This window comes from Pseudonaja textilis, chromosome 6, assembly GCF_049901715.1.
Source record: "Pseudonaja textilis isolate UNSWEBS1 chromosome 6, rPseTex1.2, whole genome shotgun sequence".
Classification (NCBI taxonomy): domain Eukaryota; kingdom Metazoa; phylum Chordata; class Lepidosauria; order Squamata; family Elapidae; genus Pseudonaja; species Pseudonaja textilis.
The window spans coordinates 7,262,899-7,283,149 of NC_141995.1; the positions used below are offsets into that span (position 1 = coordinate 7,262,899).

At 41.8% G+C, this 20,251-nt stretch overlaps 1 protein-coding gene across 1 annotated transcript in view; it reads right to left on the reverse strand.

The window, feature by feature from the left end:
* The window catches only part of SLC4A4 (solute carrier family 4 member 4), a 182,150-nt gene that overhangs the window by 79,026 nt on the left and 82,873 nt on the right, over positions 1-20,251 (reverse strand). The window contains 2 exon segments of the mRNA XM_087935768.1: positions 10,186-10,365; positions 15,223-15,383. Coding sequence (XP_087791894.1) covers positions 10,186-10,365; positions 15,223-15,383 — 341 coding nt within the window.

Consider the following 20,251-nt stretch of genomic DNA (forward strand, 5'->3'; position numbering starts at 1 on the left):
GCCTGATTAAGGTAACCTGATAATTTACACAAACCTAGTTTGGAAAGCTAGAACTTGAGTCAAGCTTGACTCTTGGTGACTATAAGGAAATGAGCATGATTTTTCTCCAGATTCCAGGACTTTTTTTTTTTTAAATTTCCCAGCTCTGGAATTTGTATGTGATCTTCCAGCAAAAGACTAACTAAGCCTAGCTTAGCTTCAGGTCCAGACAAGTTGGACCAAGTATTGGCACTTGCTAACAAGGTTAAAGCTATATAGATGTAACTGTCTTACATTAACTTGTTAGCAAGTGCACAATTTTAGTAACTGCTGTATGAGATAGGTATCCTCTTCTGTTTGATTAGAAATTATGTTCACTAACATACTTTTTTATCAAATGGAAGAGGATACAAATCTCATACAGCAGTCACTAAAATTGTGCGAAAGCAATAAAGATTCTTGGGACACATTGAAACTTCGTTATTTATCATTTAAGATGCCCCTATTCTACTGCTTTTGCTTTAAAACTCTCCCTTTTGTTGTAACTAGAGTCACTGCCAAGTAAACAGACATGCATCAGCACCACTCCTTTATAGTATGATGGCTATAAAAGTTGCAGGAGGACTACTCCCTTCCTTTCTAAGTCACAGACATCCTAAAAACATCCCACGAATATTGTGTAAAATCAAGACGTGGGATAAAATGGACATTTGAAGGTTTTTTCTATGAATGGCCAGTTTGTTTGTTTTTTGAGTAACTTTATTCATCTTGGGTTAGTTGACCGGGGAAAAGATCCCAAATGTACGGGAAGGAATGACAGGACCTGGGGTGGAGTTTAAAACAGAGGATCGATAAAAGGGAATATGTGTAGCTCGGGGTTGAAAACGAGGAGCTCTTCACATTCTCTGAGCTTGGTTGTTTTCTTGCAGACATTTCATTACCCAAATTAGGTAACATCATCAGTGCATCAGACTAGCATTGATGATGTTATCTAGTTTGGATAATGAAATGCCTGCAGGGAAACAACCAAGCTCAGACAGCCCCAAAGGCCCCTTAAAGAGGGATCAGTCTAGAATCCTTAAGTACCACAAGCTGTCTACATCCACTGGAATTCCATCCAACCTTATCTAACTCTAATATGTACACTGAGAACTTACGCACCAGAGACAAATTCCTTGTGTGTCCAATCACACTTGGCCAATACAAAATTCTATTCCTATTTCTATTCCTATTCCTTTTCCTATTTCTATTCCTATTTCTACTTCTATTTTACTTCTATTTCTATTTCTACATTCTATTCTATTCCATTCCATTTTCTACTCTACTCTACTCTACTCTACTCTACTCTACTCTACTCTACTCTACTCTATTCTAGTAGATGACAAGAGTCTTCTGCAAAGGCTTTTTATTAATGTATATCAGTTTAACTGGACTTCACAAGTGGACCTGCTGTTTCGCACCTGGAACCAAGTTTTGCAGAGCATGTAAAGAATAACTGAACAATACCATGGCATAAAAACATTGCATTTTTTTTCTCGGCCCTTTCCAATTTTGGATATGCAAGTTTTGTAGGGCTTTCGCCTCCCAAGTATAAAATTTCCCTTAACTGATACAAGGAAGCTATGAGGTCTTATTATTAGCTTTCAACACAGCTAAACACATAAGAAGGATGAAGGAGAGCGCAATTAATCCAAAAAGGCAGAAAGACTCAGTAAGAACGTAGAGGAATACCGAGCAAGTATAAGCAAGGATAAACCTGTCTAACAGGATAGGAGCACGTATTAAAAGCAGACAGGGGTGGAATAATGTACATTCCAACAATAACGGCCACTACTCTATACAAAGAGAAATGTATCTTCTGTCAGTAGTTTTAGATTTATAATGTTTGATGGAATTCCATGCAATATTGTACCGTATGTATGTATGTGTGTATCTGTGTGTGTATATATGTATACACATACATACATACATACAAACAAACATACATACATACACATTATTTTCTCCAGCGAGGAGGTTGAACATTTAGAATAGAATAGAGTTAGAAGAGACTTTGGAGGTCTTCTAGTCCAACCCACTGCCTAGGCAGGAAACCCTACACCACTTCAGACAAACGGCTATCCAATCTCTTCTTAAAAACTTCCAGTGTTGGGGCATTTACAACTTCTGGAGGCAAGTAGTTCCACTGATTAACTGTTCTGACTGTCAGGGAATTTCTCCTTAGTTCTAGGTTGCTTCTCTCCTGGATTAGTTTCCACCCATTGCTTCTTGTCCTGCCCTCAGGTGCTTTGGAGAATAGCTTGACTCCCTCTATTTAAGTCCATAGGTTCAGTAGCCAAAGCAAAGTTCTTAGTAGTAGTAGATCAGACAGGATTTAACTCCACAGATGGACTAAAACTATTTTTATCGAGAGTAACTTCTAATAACAGAAGCTTGCAAATTTGACTGTGCTACACATCTTCCCCTTCTTACACTTGCACAAGTGATCTGTCTGGAGTTGTTCACAACAGGTGCTTTCTACTTGTCTTGGATGTAAGATACATTTTCTTCTCGTTGCTTTGGTAATGAGGAGTAATCTCTAAACGTAGCAGCTTTTAAGATTTGTGGACTTCAACTCCCAGAATTCTCCCATCCCTATAGATTTCTCTGCTGAGGTGACATCTTGGGCCGGGCTAACTAGGGAATTCTGGGAGTTGGAGTCCAGACATCCTACAATTGCCAATATTGGGAAACACCAACTTAACTAAACTCAGAGACGCCCATTCTCAGTTCATCTCTCCCTTTGAATCATATTGAGCATTTGTAAACTGTACAGGTAGTCCCCAACTTACAATAGCTCATTTAGCAACCATTCAAAGTTACAACGGCCCTGAAAGAAGTGACTTATGACCATTTTTCACACTTACAACCACTGCGGCATCCCCAGGCTCATGCGATTAAAATTCGGACCCTTGGCAACTGATTCATATTTATGACCATTGCAGAGTCCCAAGTGCATGGGATCCCCTTTTTATGACCGCTAGAAGAGCCAAGTCAGTGGGGAAGCCAGGCTCACTTGACAACCAGGATTCTAACTTAACAACGGCAGTGATCCACTTCACAACGGTGGCAAGAGGGGTGGTAAAAATGGAGCAGAATTCACCTGACAAATGTTTCGCTTAGCCACAGAAATTGTGGTCGTAAGTCGAGGCCTGCCTGTATGAGCAAGTGAAGCCAGTTGCGCAGCATGAAAACCTCCTGGATGATTGGTGGACTTGGAAAATCCCAACCCAATTCACGCATGGCTAGGGAAGTTTAACTAAGCATGGCACATAATCCTAAGTAACTAACCAGTCACTCCAAGGAGAGATAAATAGAACCATTGCATGTCTGGCACGTGATAAACCACCACCATCACCAGAAAAGCAAATGATATCCAAGCAAGGCTGCCGAGTTCAACTCTCTGCACCATTGAGAGATGGAGATTGAGAAATAAACAAGCTTTCTATCCCAATTTTGCACCAACCTGCACAGAATGGGGCTACAGAGCCACTTCTAATGCTCTTAGAGGAGCAACTTCCCATTGTTCTGACCTGGCTCCCAAACACGACAAATCCTCTTAAGTTAAATCAATGATTCCTTTATTAGGAATGTCAGCAGTCCCGGGAAAAAAAAATCTCTCTCACCATAGGCTAACAAGTCTGTCCAGCAGAGAGATTGAACAGTTGTCTGCCACGTCTATTCATCTCCGCCCCCTGCCTTTTATCCCCAAAGCTAGGGTGGGGCTTTGCTAGCAGTGGTGGCTCTTCCGTCCCAAGGACCGGCCCATAGATTTCCACTGCTCTCCTCTCCTCTGCCTTCTGCGCATCCACACATCAGGCACTAGACCCAGCTGCTCCTCCTCTTCTTCATCAGCTACCACCAGATCTGGGGGCTGTTGAGTCTCCATCTGAGGGCTGACGGATGGCCCAGGCTCCGCCTTTGTCTCTATCTCTGCCAGCTCCATTCCTTCCTCCCCCCTGGAGTTCTCAGGTTGCCTTGATGCTGACTTCGACTCCCACACCGCCTCCTCCTTCGATTTGGCTGCTGAAGGGGCCAGTGGCCCACAGGCCACAACACCCATTGGGCATCTGCACCATCACCAACCTAAGAGAATACAGCCAACAGGCATTGCAGGATGGGGGTTGCGTTTCCTCTCTGGGGAACCCTAGATGAGAAAGGTTTGTGCACACTACTGTACCTTTCCTGCATTCAGCCTTTTAAGTCTTCAGCATTTCACTACAGTCCCTTAATACCAATAGCACCTTGACTTATATACTGCTTCACAGTGCTTTACAGCCCTCTCTAAGTGGTTTACAAAAATCACTATATTGCCCCCCGCAACTATCTGGGTCCTCGTTTTACCCACCTCGAAAGGATGGAAGGCTTAGTCAACCTTGAGCAGGTCAGGATCGAACTCCTGGCAGTGAGCAGTGGATCAGCCTGCAGTACTGCATTCTGACCACTGCGCCACCATGGCTCTTTATAAGTTTGATACTAATCTCTGTGTCAGCAGTCCGGAAAACCTCCACTCCAAACAATAACTCTGAGACAAACATCTTCTCAAAAGTAATGTTTTCTTTGGATAGTAAACTGGCACATCTGGGGAATCCCGAATCTGAAAGTTCTGGGCTTCTTTGCAATAAGTAAAAACTACAAATCCACCCCCCTGCACCAATCATTGCATCACATGCCCCAATCACCATCTGTCCCAACTTGAGACGTCCCCTCACCCAGGTGCAGAAACAACATGACCTTGACTTAGAAAAAGAATGCTATTATGCCTAACCGCATACACTCCAAGGAATTCCCCGCTCCCGTTTTCCCAGGCTCAAGAATGTGGCAGTGTGGAAGCGTCGGGTGTCAATATGGCTTCCAAAGCTGACACTCTGACTATGCCATGTGATGTTGAAACCCCGGAGTTCCTGGTGGTAGGAAGAACTGGGTGACTCTTCCAGGAAAGGATGGATTGGGGAATTGTCTTCTCCTGATCTTTGGCCTTAGCCACCACCTGGGTCTACAGCTTCCCATCATCCACTTACTTAGCCATCCCACGCTGGGGCTGCGTTGCATTCCGATTTCATCGTCCAGGGTGCAGGTTGCTAGGCAGGGCACAGAGCTCTCAAGTGGGTAGCGAGCTTTAGCGTTGCAAGCAGAAGGCAGAGCAGCCGTTCAAGAGCCAGCAGTAAGATGAGAAGGAGACAACAGGATTAGGAAGGAGAGAAAGAAGAGCCACCTTCCCCAATGTGGGAACTTCCAGATTGGTTAGGCCCTGCAAATTCCAGAACTTCCAGTATATCTAGAGGCTCTCAGGTTGGGGAGTGCGTGTGGCTGAAGTAAAGCTGAGTAAAGAAACAGAATCAAGACGGTGAAAGTTTCCTTGTGTAAAGAGGTCATAGAGAACAACGTGCAACTCTAGGTTCATGGGAAATCCATTCATTTGCCAACGCCTTTGAAGTGAATAGCTAGCAAATGCACTGCATGCATTTTGGGCGCCTGGTCATTTGTAGTTTTCAGACCTATTCTTCTTTGCAAATATCTGCATTGGCACATGAGAGGAGTGGGGAGGGGAGGGGAGGGGAGGGGGAGAGGGGAGGGTAGGAATGGAGAAAAGGGAAGGGGAGGGAAGGGAAGGGAAGGGAAGGGAAGAGAAGAGAAGAGAAGAGAAGAGAAAACCATACACATTCCAGAAAAAGACTACAAGAAACTAAGCTGGAATTTGGCAACCGTTCATAGGATTTTGTTCTTTAACTTAATGAGCTATACATATGATCCTTTTTTTTTTCCAGAAATATGGGGATTAAGTGACTGGCATTGACCCAAAGGTGCAAAGTCCCATGGCTGTTTGCATGATATTGTACCATTTACTCTATATGTTCACCTCCTTTCTGACCTGGAGTATCTTCTCCCAAACTACAAGTGAGCTGAGACCACAAAACCCAGGTACCCTGCCTCTAGTAATAGAGGAACAACGATCACCCTTAAAAAGTTAAAGTCTTTTTCCTAGGCCATGAAAAATTTTCCCGCAGGGTTAATTACAGCAAGTTCTAGAGAGAAACAATAAGCAGTATTTGGGGGACTGGCTCTCTAAAACAAATAAACAAAAATTACTTATTTTGGCATTTAATTTCCCATGGCATTCTAGATATAAAGAGTAGCTACAAATAACCATATTCCTACAAGATGAAGTAAACATTCCTGAAATGTGATTAGGTGCTGGGCCTATATATTCCTAAGAATCCCAAGACAAAAAGAGACCCATAAATTCATTTCCAACCTGCTGACTTGTAGATATTTGAGACTTCAACTCTGAACTCCCAGCCTTCGTAACCAACTAAATTCTGACAGTTAGGACGTTAAAACCTTGAGTGGTAGAATATCATTTATAGCAGGGGTGAGCAGTTAATTTTCCCAAAAGGCCATATGAGAAACTGGGGCTGTTGTGGAAAGGCAAACCAGTAGGGTTTTGAAATTGCCTAGGGCATGCACATATTTAAATTAAAATTCCAAGGTCTGATCTGTAAAGGTAATGATTTCCCCTGCCCAGTCATGTCTGGTTAGGCTTAGGGTTGGTCTTGTCCCATTTCTTAGCCAAGGGAGCCAGTGTTGGCCAAAGACACTTCCATGGTCATGTGGCCAAATGTCTATACGCCGGGGCGCACTGAACTTGTTATCTTCCCACCAAAGTGGTACCTAGTTATCTACTCACATTTGCATGCTTTCGAACAGCTAGGTGGACAGAAGCTGAGGCAAGGATAGGAGTTCACCCCCACCTTGCAGCATTCAAGGTCTCGAACCTAGGCTATTTAGCTTTCCAGCTGACAAGCTCAGAGTCTTTAACCACTGAGCCATCGCATACCCATCTGATCTATAGGCTCATATTTATAACACCTGACTACAAAACAATCTGTGATTTGGATCACATTCAATCACAAGCTTAAATCCAGCCATTTTAGATGATGTAATAAAAAAAAATTTCAAAAAAAAAAAGAATGTTCAGGTTTTTAAAAAGTCAAGATGGTGTTGTGGTTCGCTGGCAGCCAGTGCAGACGGCAGTAGAATTGGACAGTGGGGAAGAAAGGGGACCATTCAGGGAGTCTGAAGAGGACTTGGACGAGGGTCCTGCATCCGATGCAGGGATGGGGCCAGGACCATCTGGAAATGGGGTGCTGCCTTCGGAGTCTGGCAGCAGTGAGGCAGAGGAACCAGGGGAGCCTGTTCCCAGTGCGCATCTGCACAGAGCTGCTAGAAGGCGAAAGCAGCTGAAACAGAAGGGGCAACTCGGGAGTAAGGCTGGGAGATGATTGCCCCTCCCATAAGGGATAAAAGTCAGACCTCAATGACGAAAGCTTTGCAGGAAGCAAAGCAGTTCAATTAGATTCCGAGTCCTCCTTGAAGCTCTGTGTACTCTGGTTGTTTTGTTCTGGTACTTCGGTCGGTTTCTGTTATAATTAATTGGGTACTTCTGTTTTTGGCAGCATTCCACAGCACTGAAAGGTGTGTGCTAATCTTGGGGAACTGTTTAAGATTAGTTTTGGCTGGGAACGAAAGCAATTCCCAGTGTCGCAATAAAATAGGTTTTGCTTTTAAAACAAGCTTGTGATTAATTACGTTTGATGAGGCCTGAGTCAGAACAGATGGTGAGGATGAGGATGATTATGTGGAGGAGGAGGAGAAGTAGGATGATTTCATGTTTAATGAAACCAAGGTCAATATAATAGTGCTTGGGTGCTGTATCTCCTCTTTGGACTGAATTTTAACTTTCCTTACCTAATATGTTCTAAATCAGGACAAGCAAATCTGAGCTTAGTGACCTAAGATGTTATCTGGTAAAATTTCTGAGCACAACCTGTTGGTTTTATTTCACCGAAAAAAACTGAAACAAATGCAAACACATGTTATTTTATAACTCATCATGGAAGATACTATAGCCAAAAATATAAACCTGGCTCAAAATTTTGCAGGTTGTTGCCGGATTTGAATGCATGCTGAAAAATGGCCTGCATGAGAAAAAAAACAATTTGTACCTGAACATTTGGAAATGTGTGATTCCAACGCGTTATGTTGGCAATGAATAAAAACGTGTTCCATTTTGTATGACTTAAAATAACGTGACAATGACTCATTAGCTTGCTCCTTTTAACCTGTCAATCCTCTCCTGTTCTTTTCTTTTCTTCCTCGCTTTAGTTTTCAAGTTTCTGCATTATTTAACTATTTGAAATAAAGCAGAGTAATGTTTTGAGAATAAAATCCCATTGACCTGCCTCCAAGTCAATCCAACTTAATGACAATTGCAACTTCCCTGATACATTTTTTAACAACCTTAAATAAATGATGGATTCTTTGTTTTAGGATAGGATCACTGGGTTTCTCATTTCTCATGTGGCTACTAAGCTTGTTACTATCTCTCATTATTTTATTAAGAATAGCTGGCTTTTAGGAAACTATAATCCTATATTTAAGAAATTATTTCGTCCGTTCTTAAAGCATGGTGTTATTTTTTTTATTCTTCTTCTACAGTCTTATCACTTTTTGATTCTCAACTATTTTCCTTTTCACTCATATTCACGAGTTCTTGCAGCACTTAGAAGAAAATCTTTTGAAAAGTGCAATTCAAATTTGCCTGACAAAAGAAGCAAATTAGAGATATGTACCATTTCAGACAAGGTGTCATTTTCGTTTAAGTGGTGTAATGCTATTATTGTTCTTACTGCAATTTCCATTTCACAAAGGTGATATAGTATTACTTTCTGGATTACGTTTGTGAGGCTTTCATTGCCTTTCCTATCAAAAAAAGCTTTTTAGAGGGGAAAATGGATAGTTGTATCTTAATCTTCAAATTGAATCTATTCTCCGGGTCCTGGGAAATTGTAAAAGTTCAAGTATTTCTAATATGTTCTACACTTTATGGATCAAGCATCTTGTTCTGTCATTTCTCGCCCCGATTTAGATTTTGAAAACCGATTCCCCATAATAACAATCTTGAAGAAAGAACAGACTTTCAAATCATAGTTTTATCAAGCAAGTATCCCTGCCTTAAATAGAGTATTTTAGAAGAGATCATGCTTTTTCGCATTGACTCCATTGTATTTCCATAGTGTTTTTTTTCCCCTTGCTACATTCAAAAGAAATAAGGAAGAAAAAGCAGAATAATTATGCAAGTGGTATCGTGATAGCTGGAAAGCGCCATGAACCTCCCATGAGGTCATAAACTGCGGCTGAACAGAATGTGCATCAATCTGGATACAGTGCAAAGATTAATCTCTATGGAGCTTCTCAGCCATCCAGGCCATGGTTGTCCCAAAGAGGCTTTTTCAAGAGGCAACTGGACTTTCTTTGTTTTACCTTGAAGACATTTCACTTCTCATCCAAGAAGCTTCTTCAGTTCTGAAGAACTGAAGAAGCTGAAGAAGTGAAGACGCTTCTTGGATGAGAACACTGGGTCAGTCTGCAATAAATGACCTTTGCATTGGCCCAAATGCAAAGATCCATGTCGGTGGACCTTCTCAGCCACCCAGGTCATGGTTATCCCAAAGGTGCATTTTTTTCAAGAGGCAACTGGACTTTCTGTTTTTTTCTTTGAAGACCTTTCGCTTCTCGTCCAAGAAGCTTCTTCAGCTCTGAAAAAAAAAGCACCTTTGGAACAACGGTGACCTGGATAACAGTGAATCTCCGTTGACATTTAGCTCTACATTTTAGGTAGGCAGCAATACACCCAACACCAGCGCCGCTAAAATGGAGGGGGCACCACCACACTGCTTTGGTCCTTCTCCCCTGTGGATAGCGCTGCATTTCAGCACAGCCCAAGGCTAATTGAAACCAAAGCACATCCACAATAATTCCCAGGCTGCAGCAGAGAAGAGTTAAGAGCCATGCAACGCAGTGCTACTAGCCTTTGGAATCCATATAACTGATAAATCAATCCGTAGGATCTGCTAAACCAGGGATCCCCAACCACCCGTTCCATGGACCGGAACTGGGCCGTGGCCTGCCAGCAACCATGCAAACAAGCAAAGCCCCATCAGTGGGATGCAGGCAGCATGTGGAAACCTCCCTCCACGGAACTGGTGCCCCCAAAGTTGGGGGGGCCACTATGCTAAGTTACTCATGGATTTGATGTGCTTCCATGAGCGAGGAGCGGAGTTAGTTTTTCAGAGCAAGGCCACAGCCCACCGGCCTCTGCATTACCATTATCAGGGTTGGTTAACATCCTACTTGCACTGGAGACGGTCTTCCCAATGTCGGCCAACGATCGGAGGTTGGATTTTTTGGTCTGGTGCCGGTGTTTCCTGAGCAGCGTGTAGATGACTTTGTCCTTCATGTCTTGCTTTAGCAGGCCTGTGTCAATCTGGTTGTCCACGACCATCTCTGCGAGGCGAAAAGAGAGCATCAAACCAGATGAGAAGGGGCAAGAAAAGGGGAAAAGTTGATGGGAGTTGACTGGAATGGTAAAATGGGCCATTTTCTGCACCAACTCAGAAAGCTCAAACTGCCCAAGGAGCTGCTGATCCAGTTCTACAGAGGAATTATGGAGTCTATCATCTGCACCTCTACAACTGTCTGGTTTGGTTCTGCTACCCAAAAGGACAGACACAGACTTCAGAGGATAATTAGGACGGCAGAAAAAACAATTACTACCAACCTGCCTTCAATCGAGGACCTGTATGCTGCAAGAATCAAAAAGAGGGCTGTGAAAATATCTACAGCCCCCTCACATCCCAGACATGAACTGTTTCAACTCCTACCCTCAAAACAAAACAGCACTATAAGGCACTGCACACCAGAACAACTAGACACAAGAACAGTTTTTTCCCAAACTCCATCACTCTTCTAAACAAATAATTCCCTCAACACTGACCACTATTTACAAAATCTGCATTACTATTACTATTAATCTTCCCATCCTTTCTTTCACCCATCTCCTCCCACTTATGACTGTATGACTGTAACTGTGTTGCTTGTATCCTAACAATTTTTATTGACTGTTTTCTAGTATGATTTGATTGCCTATTTGTACCCTATGACTATTATTAAATGTTGTACCTGATGATCCTTGACTCTTGACGAATGTCTCTTTTCTTTTATGTACACTGAGAGCATTTGCACCAAGACAAATTCCTTGTGTGTCCAATCACACTTGGACAATGAAGAATTCTAATTCTAATTCTATTTCTAATTCTAATTCTATTCTACTCTATTCTATTTGATTAAAGAAAAGAACATAAGTACTTTTGTTCCAACCTGGAAACCGCTTCTGAACTTTGTGCTTGCGGTGGAAAAGAATGAAACTCTTAACTTTGGGTTTTACTAATTAGACCAGGGCTGTCAGTCTCAAGGCCTGGGGGCAGAGGTGGGCTGCAACCGGCTTAACAACTGGTTCATCAAAAATTGTGAACAACCGTAGTGATTCACTTAACGACTGTGGCAAGAAAGATCGTAAAGTGGGTCAAAACTCACTGAACAACTGCCTCGCTTAGTGATGGAAATTGTGGGCTCAGTTGTGGTCATAATTTGTACCTGCATTTCCAATCAGAAAGGGTGAGAATGGCTAAGGATAATAACACTGGTTGCAATCTGAGATATATTTAAGAAAACTTATATGGCCACACAACTCACTCTCTGTGACTCTGGGTGGCCTAGAGAAATAAAACCCCAAATATAAAATCCAGCAACCCCCTTCCACTCTCCCCGGGGGGAAACAATCAGATAAGAGATTTGATAGGCTCTATATCACTCTGGGGTTTCCAGGCCCATTGGGAGAACCAAGTCTTCAGGGCCTGATGCTGCAATGTAATAATTAGGCCTCCATGGAACCTGAAAATACTTACTTCATTTCATTAACCTGAAATTATGTTTTTCCTTTGTTCTCTTATAAAGTAACCAGATAAGGTACCTGTCAGGGCTCCCACAAATCCCCCTCATTCAAAGCAAAACTCTCTAGACGCATCTCAGAAAAAGTAAATTCGTTTCATTAGAAATTCCCATGTTGGTGCGTTGTTGGGTGCAGCCAGTACTAAATCACAATGACCAAGAGTCATCCATCATGCTCTCCAATAACCTTATTATGCTCCAACAACTTTGGGCCGTTGAGTTGATATCTAGGCATTGCAAGAATGCCTTGTTTTTCCCCCCACTCTCTTTTTCTGGCAGCTAAAAAAGACCAAAGGAGTATCTTTTTAGTTGGCAGCACCAATGCCTAAACTTAATGACAACATGCGTGTTACACTAACCGCAAAGTCACTACGTGGGCAGCTGATCAGGCAGACTAGACCATTTCTTCACATATCAAAATTGAGCTGCCACAAAATTGGAATTATCACTACATGTACCACGTTGGTAACTAGCCCAGTCTAGGATGCAATATGATTCTTTTATATTTTATATTTTATATATTAAATTTATATTAAGAAGAGACTGAACAGCCATTTGTTCGGAATTGTATAGGGTCTCTTGCTTGAGCAAGGAAGTGGACTAGAAGACCTCCCAGGTCCCTTCCAACTCTGTTTTTATTTTATTTTTTTCAACACAGACTTCAGAGGATAATAAGGACTGCAGAAAAAACAATTACTACCGATCTGCCTTCCATCGAGGACCTGTATATTGCACGAGTCAAAAAGAGGGCTGTGAAAATATTTACAGACCCCTCACATCCCGGACATAAACTGTTTCAACTCCTACCCTCAAAACGAGGCTATAGAGCCCTGCACACCAGAACAACTAGACACAAGGGGAGTTTTTTCCCCAAAAGCCATCACTCTGCTAAACAAATAATTCCCTCAACACTGTCCAACTATTTACAAAGTCTGCACTACTATTAATCTTCTCATCACTCCTTATCACCCATCCCCTCCCACTTGTGATTGTAGGACTGTAACTTGGTTGCTTGTATCCTTACCATCTATATTGACTGTTTCCTAGTATGATTTGATTGCTTATTGTACCCCATGACTATCATTAAGTGTTGTACCTGATGATTCTTGACGAATGTCTCTTTCCTTTTATGTGCACTGAGAGCATTTGCACCAAGACAAATTCCTTGTGTGTCCAATCACACTTGGCCAATAAAGAATTCTATTCTATTCTATTCTATTCTATTCTATTCTATTCCATTCCATTCCATTCCATTCCATTCTACCCTACCCTACCCTACCCTACTCTATTCTAACATCTCACTTCTTGCAAGTGCTCTCAAGAGGCTCAATCGAATCACACTAGGAATTTAATTTGTTCTATTGTAATTTACGTATTTATAGCTTTTGTTGTACAGATGCTCATTATTCCCAGGGCAATTTACAAAAGAAATAAAAAGAACTTACATCAACATACAAAACCAATTGTAATAAACTTTAGGTGATATAATTTCCCCAAACCAATCATAAACATTTTTTTAAAAAGCAAATATCAGAATATTGTTTGGACATTTTATTCTATAGTTGCAGCTGGTTGATTCTTTTCTTGCTTCAATATTATAAACTGAAATTTCTAATTTAATATTACAGTTTCTCTTTCCTCAAGGTTATTAATATTGTTAAAATTCCTCAGGGTTATTGAAATGGTTTCGGCATATAGAAACACTTGATTTTACTTTTTTTTTTTAATTAATTCCAACTTTTCCCCTACTTTCCTCTTTTGCTAAAACCTCTAAGTTTTAATCTGACAAGTGGTAGTAAGTACAAATTGATTAGAAACAATTTACACCTTCTTGCCTTTTAAAGAAATGAATCGCTTGCTTTCTTTACCTGTGGAACTAACTGTAAACAATGGACGTGAAATGTATAACCCTACAAATAATAAGTATGTGAGTTGAAGTCCAATTATCTTTCTTTTTTGAGAGTGAGCTGTTCAAAAAAAAATGGAGAACAAAACATGGCTTTTCTTGAATAGAGTCCAATGGCTTCTTGCATAACTGTCCTGCAAATCCACTGAATCTGGTGGGATTTTAATAAATCGCCCAAAATAGCAAGAGCACTTACACTTATATACTGCTTTATAGTGCTTTGCAGCCCTCTCAAAGCAGTTTATAGAGTCAGCCTATTGCCCCCCAACAATCTGGGTCCTCATTTTACCCACCTCGGAAGGATGGAAGGCTGAGTCAACCTTGAGCCTGGTGGGATTCGATCTGCCAAATTGCAGTAGGAGTAGCTTGTAGTACTGTACTTTAACCACTGCGCCACCGAGGCTCCTTAGAACGCTAGATAGCCTCAAACTCTGGACAGAATTTAGCATCTTGCAGTTCAGATTCCACTTGATGGGCCATCTAAGCCTACTAAACAATGAGGCGAGATTTTAAACCTAGGTTTTCATTTTCAAATTCAACGTCATATTCATAGAATCATAAGACTGGAAGGGATCTTGCAGGTCTTCTACTCTGCCCACCTGTCCAAGGCAGGAGTCTTCATACCATCCCGGACAAATGATTGCCAATCTTTTATTGAAAACCTCCATTGATGGAGCACCCACAACTCCAGAAGGCAAGGCGCTCCATTGATCAATCGTTCTCACTGTTAGGAAATTCCTCCTTTATTTCCAGATTGGATCCCCCTCTGATGAACACCTATCCATTGTTTCTCGACCTGCCTTCAGGTATTATGGAGAATGAATCAACAGCCTCTTCCCTGTGACATCCCTTCCAGTATTAAAACAGACCTTTGAAAACACCTGAAGGCCAGACAAGGAATAATGGATGGAAACTGAACAAGGAGAGAGATTCAACCTGGAAATAAGGAGACACTTTCTGACAGCGAGAACCATCAACCAATGGAACAAAATTGCCTTCAGAAGTTGTGGGAGCGCCATCACTTGAGACTTTCCAGAAGAGATTGGACTGTCATTTGTAAGAAATGGTGTAGGGTCTCCCGCTTGGGCAGGGGGTTGGTTTAGGTGACCTACAAGGCCCCTTCCAACTCTGATTATCTGATATCTGCTTAGAAGAGGGGCCCCCAAACTTAGCGACTTTAAGACTTGTGGACTTCAACTCCCAGAATTCTCCAGCCCGCTATGCTTAGAAGATTCTCAAGAATGAGTATCTCTACACATTCTCTACACATTCTGATAGAGAGATGTTCCCTGAGGATGGGCTGCATCATGAATCTGAAAACTCAGAAGATTAAATCTCTGCTCCCAATGATCAACCCAGATTAGATTCTGAAGAATCTTTAGAAGACCAACAATTCTTCTAGGTCAAAGATGCTACACACCGAATGGTCCATCTCTGTTAAGACTTACCTACGACTTGAGGGAGTGTTGAGGCCTCCAGATCCAACAGAATAGAGCCTTTCTCTATACATGTTCTCAGTTCAAACAAACTGTGAAGCGACAACGTGGCAACATGGGGTTTACTCCATCTCTCTCCTCCTTGCTCCACTTTCTCCTCAAATTTTATCCACCTGTAACAAGGAAAAGAATTAATGAGGTTGAACTTATCTAAAGGTGGATCTCAGCCTGCTGAAAATCTGGTCAAGTGAGGCTTAGGTTGATAGAACGAAAGCCAACCTCTCAGAGCAAGACTGAAGGCCACTTTCATGCTTTCACTTTCGGTATATTTAATTAATTGTATTTCCATAGCTGCCCATCTCATGCAGTGAATGTAGGCGGTAGTACTAATCAGGCGTGGGATTCAAAAAATTTAACAACCAGTTCTCTGGGCGTGGCTTAGGTGGTAGGCGTGGCTTGGTGGTCATGTGACTGGGCGGACATGGCTTGGTGGGCATGTTATTGGCCGGGCGTGGCCAACTCAATATCACTCACATCGAGGCACGCAGCTCCTCGCCTGGCCTCTCATGACTGTGATGATGCTGCAACAGTCGTAAGTGTGAAAACTGGTCATAAGTCACTTTTTTCAGTGCCATTGTAACTTTGAATGGTCACTCCACACAAGCAAAGTACCAGCAAAGGAGGGGGAAAAAACTGCAGAGAAGTTCCTGAGACAGGAAGTCTAGTCCTTCCAAAAATGTAATAAGGGTTAACAGAGAGGCAGTTTCTGTAATCAACACCAGAATGTTTCCTTCCTGCCTTCCTTACAGGATTAGGCCAGTAATGTCTTCTAACAACCGGTTCTCCGAACTGCTTAGAATGTTAACAACCGGTTCTAGCAAATAGGTGAGAACCTGTAGAATCCCACTCCTGGTACTAATGAAAAGTATACAAAAGCCATTGAAACAACCAATATAAATTAAAATAAATACAAGATAAAAGCAAGCAAATAAATTTTCTTAGCATTTGCAAAAAAAAAAAAAGCAATAACTATTTTTTTCTTAGCATTTGAAGTCTGTAGTGGTTTTCAGTCCTCCAGGTCCTGGTTATCCCAAAGGTTCTCTTTTAGGAGGCAACTGGACTTTGTGGTTTTTTTCTCTTTGAAGACGTTTCACTTTTCATCCAAGAAGCTTCTTCAGCTTCTCTATTCCCCACTAATCCTGTCAGAGCTGAAGAAGCTTCTTGGATGAGAAGCGAAACATCTTCGAGGGGAAAAACAAGAAAGTCCAGTTGCCTCCTGAAAAAAGCACCTTTGGGATTAGCATTTGAAGTCAAAGCGACATAAGAATCTAAGACTCCCACTTGGTTGCAGATTCTGTCCAAGGGCAACTGGTTCATACTTATGACCGTTGCTGTGTCCTCGGGTCATGTGATCCTTTTTTGCGACAAGCAAAATCAATGGGGAAGCCAGATTCACTTAACAACCAGGTGGCTGATTTATCAGCTCCGGTGATTAATTTTAGAACTGTGGTTAAAAAAAAAAAGGTTGTAAAATGGGGAAAGACTTGCTTAACAAATGTCTCACTTAACAACCAAAAATCTGGGCTCAATTGTGGTTATAAATCGAGGACCACCCAGCCTTTCAAAAACAAAAAAAAAACACAGCACAGAATTAGAACATCTCAGACTCGCATTTTTGGGCTGATTAACTTCTCTTTAAGTTACAAAACAGTAGCAGAGGGTTAGTTATGGAGTTGTGCAACTCCTTTCTGCAAATCAACACAACTTCATCAACCAAGCTGTGGTACCAGGGGCCAGAACAAAAGAAGTTCTCTTGACTGTCCTTGGTCTTTAAATGGTTTAATCTTCAAGTGACAAAGCTTAACAACTTTTTATTGCTTTGTTGTTGGAACAGCTCTTTGAAGCTACAGGGTCATCTAGTTACCAGCGCACCAGGGAAAGCTGTGTAAACATTCTCCGAAAGAACAAACCCAAAAAATACCAGCGTGGCAGCTAAGGGCTAATAACCGTTGCGCTTGCTAGAATAGAACGAGAGATAAATCACACGTGCACAGCAGTTGGAGAAGTATCTGAGCTAAGAGACTCCATTCCCACATCATGCAAACCATTCACAAATTTAACCATGCTTTGCCGAATAAGTTGAAACTGGCGCGAGCCTACGAATTGTGTTGCCATCCACAGCCACAAAGCAGAGTTTATAAATGATAGTAAGGGGGAAAAAAGCAAAAGGATGTATGAAGCTGGAAAACGAAGTCAGCATAACAGAGTTGGAAGGGACCTTGGAGGTCCTATAGCCCAACCCTCTGCTCAAGCAGGCAACCTGGGCCTATACCATTTCAGACAAGAGGCTGTCCAATCTTTTCTAAAGAGATTCCGGTGTTGGAATACTCACAACTTCATTCTATTGATTAATTGTTCTGACTGTCAGAAATTCCTCCTTAGTTCTAGGTTGCTTCTCTCCTTGATCAGTTTCCACCCTGTTGCTTCTTGTCCTGCCTTCAGGTGGTTTGGAGAATAGCTTGACTCCCTCTTCTTTGTGGCAGCCCCCTAGTCCTTCTTTTTTTCATCGGATTAGACATACCCGATCCCTGCAATCGTTCTTCATATGTTTGAGCCTCCAGGCCACCATTTCTAAATGCACTGAGTTATTTTACAATTGAAATGGATTTTGCTCCTGGGTTCTTTAAGCAGGGAGCAAAATTCAGAGAGTTTAGGTAATTCGGTCATTCAGGTCATTTTGCAGCAGAATGCATCAAGATCAAATACCTCAAGTAGTCTTAGTTGTGAGCTTCTTAGTAAAGACAATGAGGCTTTTTTGGGGGGAAAAAAATCTAACAGTCAATATAGAAGAAAATGCTGAGAAAAGGAAGGGATGAATTAATGCAAAATATAAGGCAAATGCCCAGATTAATATTTTCCTAGGGGAAAAAATGGGTTCTTCACAGAACCCCAGAATCGAAAAGGGCCAGAATAAATAACTGAATAACAGAGTTGGAAGGGGCCTTGGAGGTCTTCTAGTCCAACCCACTTCTCAAGCAGGAGACCCTATACCATTCCAGACCAGTGGCTGTCCAGTCTCATCTTAAAAGCCTCCAGTGATGGAGCACCCACAACTTCTGGAGGCAAATTGTTCCGCTGGTTTATAGTTCCCACTGACAGAAAATGTCTCCTTAGTTCTAGGTTGCTTCTCTCCTTGATTAGTTTCCATCCATTGTTTCTTGTCCTGCCCTCAGGTGCTTTGGGGAATTATTTGACCCCTTCTTCTTTGTGGCAGCCCCTCAAATACTGGAACACTGCTATCACGTCTCCCCTTGTCCTTTTTTTCACTAGACTAGACACGCCCAATTCTCGCAACCGTTCTTCATGTCAAAGATATTCTTTCAAAAAATGAAAAAAATATATATTCACCCTTACCTGTCACCCCCATAACCAGCACTGGCAGCTTACTAAAGTCACAAGTAGGGTTACAGTGCAATACAAAGCTCTCTTCCAGCACGCAGGGTGCTACCTGTTGAAATCTCAGCTCAGTAAAGCAACCCAAATTAAAAGTCTGTGGAGATTCTCAGCCATCCAGGTCATGGTTGTCCCAAAGTGCTTTTTCAGGAGGCAACTGGACTTCCTTGTGATTTCTTCCCCACCCTTCTTTTGAAGAGGTTTTGCTTTGCATCCAGGACGTTTCTTCAGTTCTGACAGGATAGCGGATATCCATCAATCCACTATCCTCTCAGAGCTGAAGAAGCTTTTTGGATGAGAAGCGAAACGTCTTCAAAAGAGGGGGGGAAAAAAAAACCCAATAAAATCGAGCTGTCTCCTGAAAAATGCTCCTGTGTGAACAACCCAAATTAAAGCTATCTCGTTTCTTCCACCTGAACACACAAAGGAAACATGTCCAGGATTCCACTGTCAACGTCTTACTGTTAGGAAGTATCTCTTAACATTGATCTATCAAGGACATTTTCCTATTTTCAATGCACACACACAAAAAAAGCCCATTGATTTCCCACAGCGTGCTTAAATGTGCAGCAATAATTATAAATACATGAATTTCCCAACCGTTACTTGCTTGAGAAAATTGGCCAATGAGATATACTGTTAAATGAGTGTAGACTGGAAATATCTGTGCACCCTGAACGGCGAATGTTATCCATACAGAAAGTCCTTGACGCATGACTATATCTGAGGCCAAAGTTTCTGTTAAGTGAGTTTTGCCCGATTTTATGACGTTTCTTTCCCCCGTTCAGTGAATCACTGAAGTTAAGTCAGTAACACGGTCGTTAAGTGCTTGTCAGAAGGTCACAAAAGAGGATCCCAAGAGCCTGAAGACACTGCAACCGTCGTACATACGAGTCAGTTGCCAAGCGTCTGAATTATGGGGGATGTTGCAATCATTGTAAGGGTGATAAACAGTCATAAGTCACTTTTTTCAGTGCCCTTGTAACTTCGAACAGTCACTAAATAATTTTAAATAGTTTTAATTCGAGACACCACTTGATATTTACTGCAAAAGAGATAAATTCATACTGCTGGTATTTGCTTAGGGAAATAATAATAACGTAGGGAGTTGCCTTAAGGAGCAGAAATATTAGAAACGCACATGGGGAGAAGTTATCTGCCATAACTGAAATCCAATTAAAAAATATATCTTAAGGCAGAAAGTAAGCTAGGAGAGCTTTAAAAAGAAAAAAATCTGAAAGGCTAATATTTAAAAGCATTGATGTCACTGATCCTGGACAATCCTGAGTCAGCGCTTCGATCAGCCCAGTAATTTTCCCCAAAGTGAAAAATATAAAGAGTCCAGACTTGGCAGAAAGATAAGTTATTATAACGTCATAGTTAAAAGTCTCCGCTAAGCCAAGCAAGGTCCGTGGAATCACTAACCTGATTACATTAATGGCATCTTCATTAACTATTGCTTAACGGGGTCATTGCTCAGGAACTATTTTATCTCTAGGTTTCTCTTCCAAAGAAACCATAAATGGGTTGGAACGGAGAAACCCAGCGCTTGTTTTCGTATTTTGTCTGAATTGAACAACCATCCCTT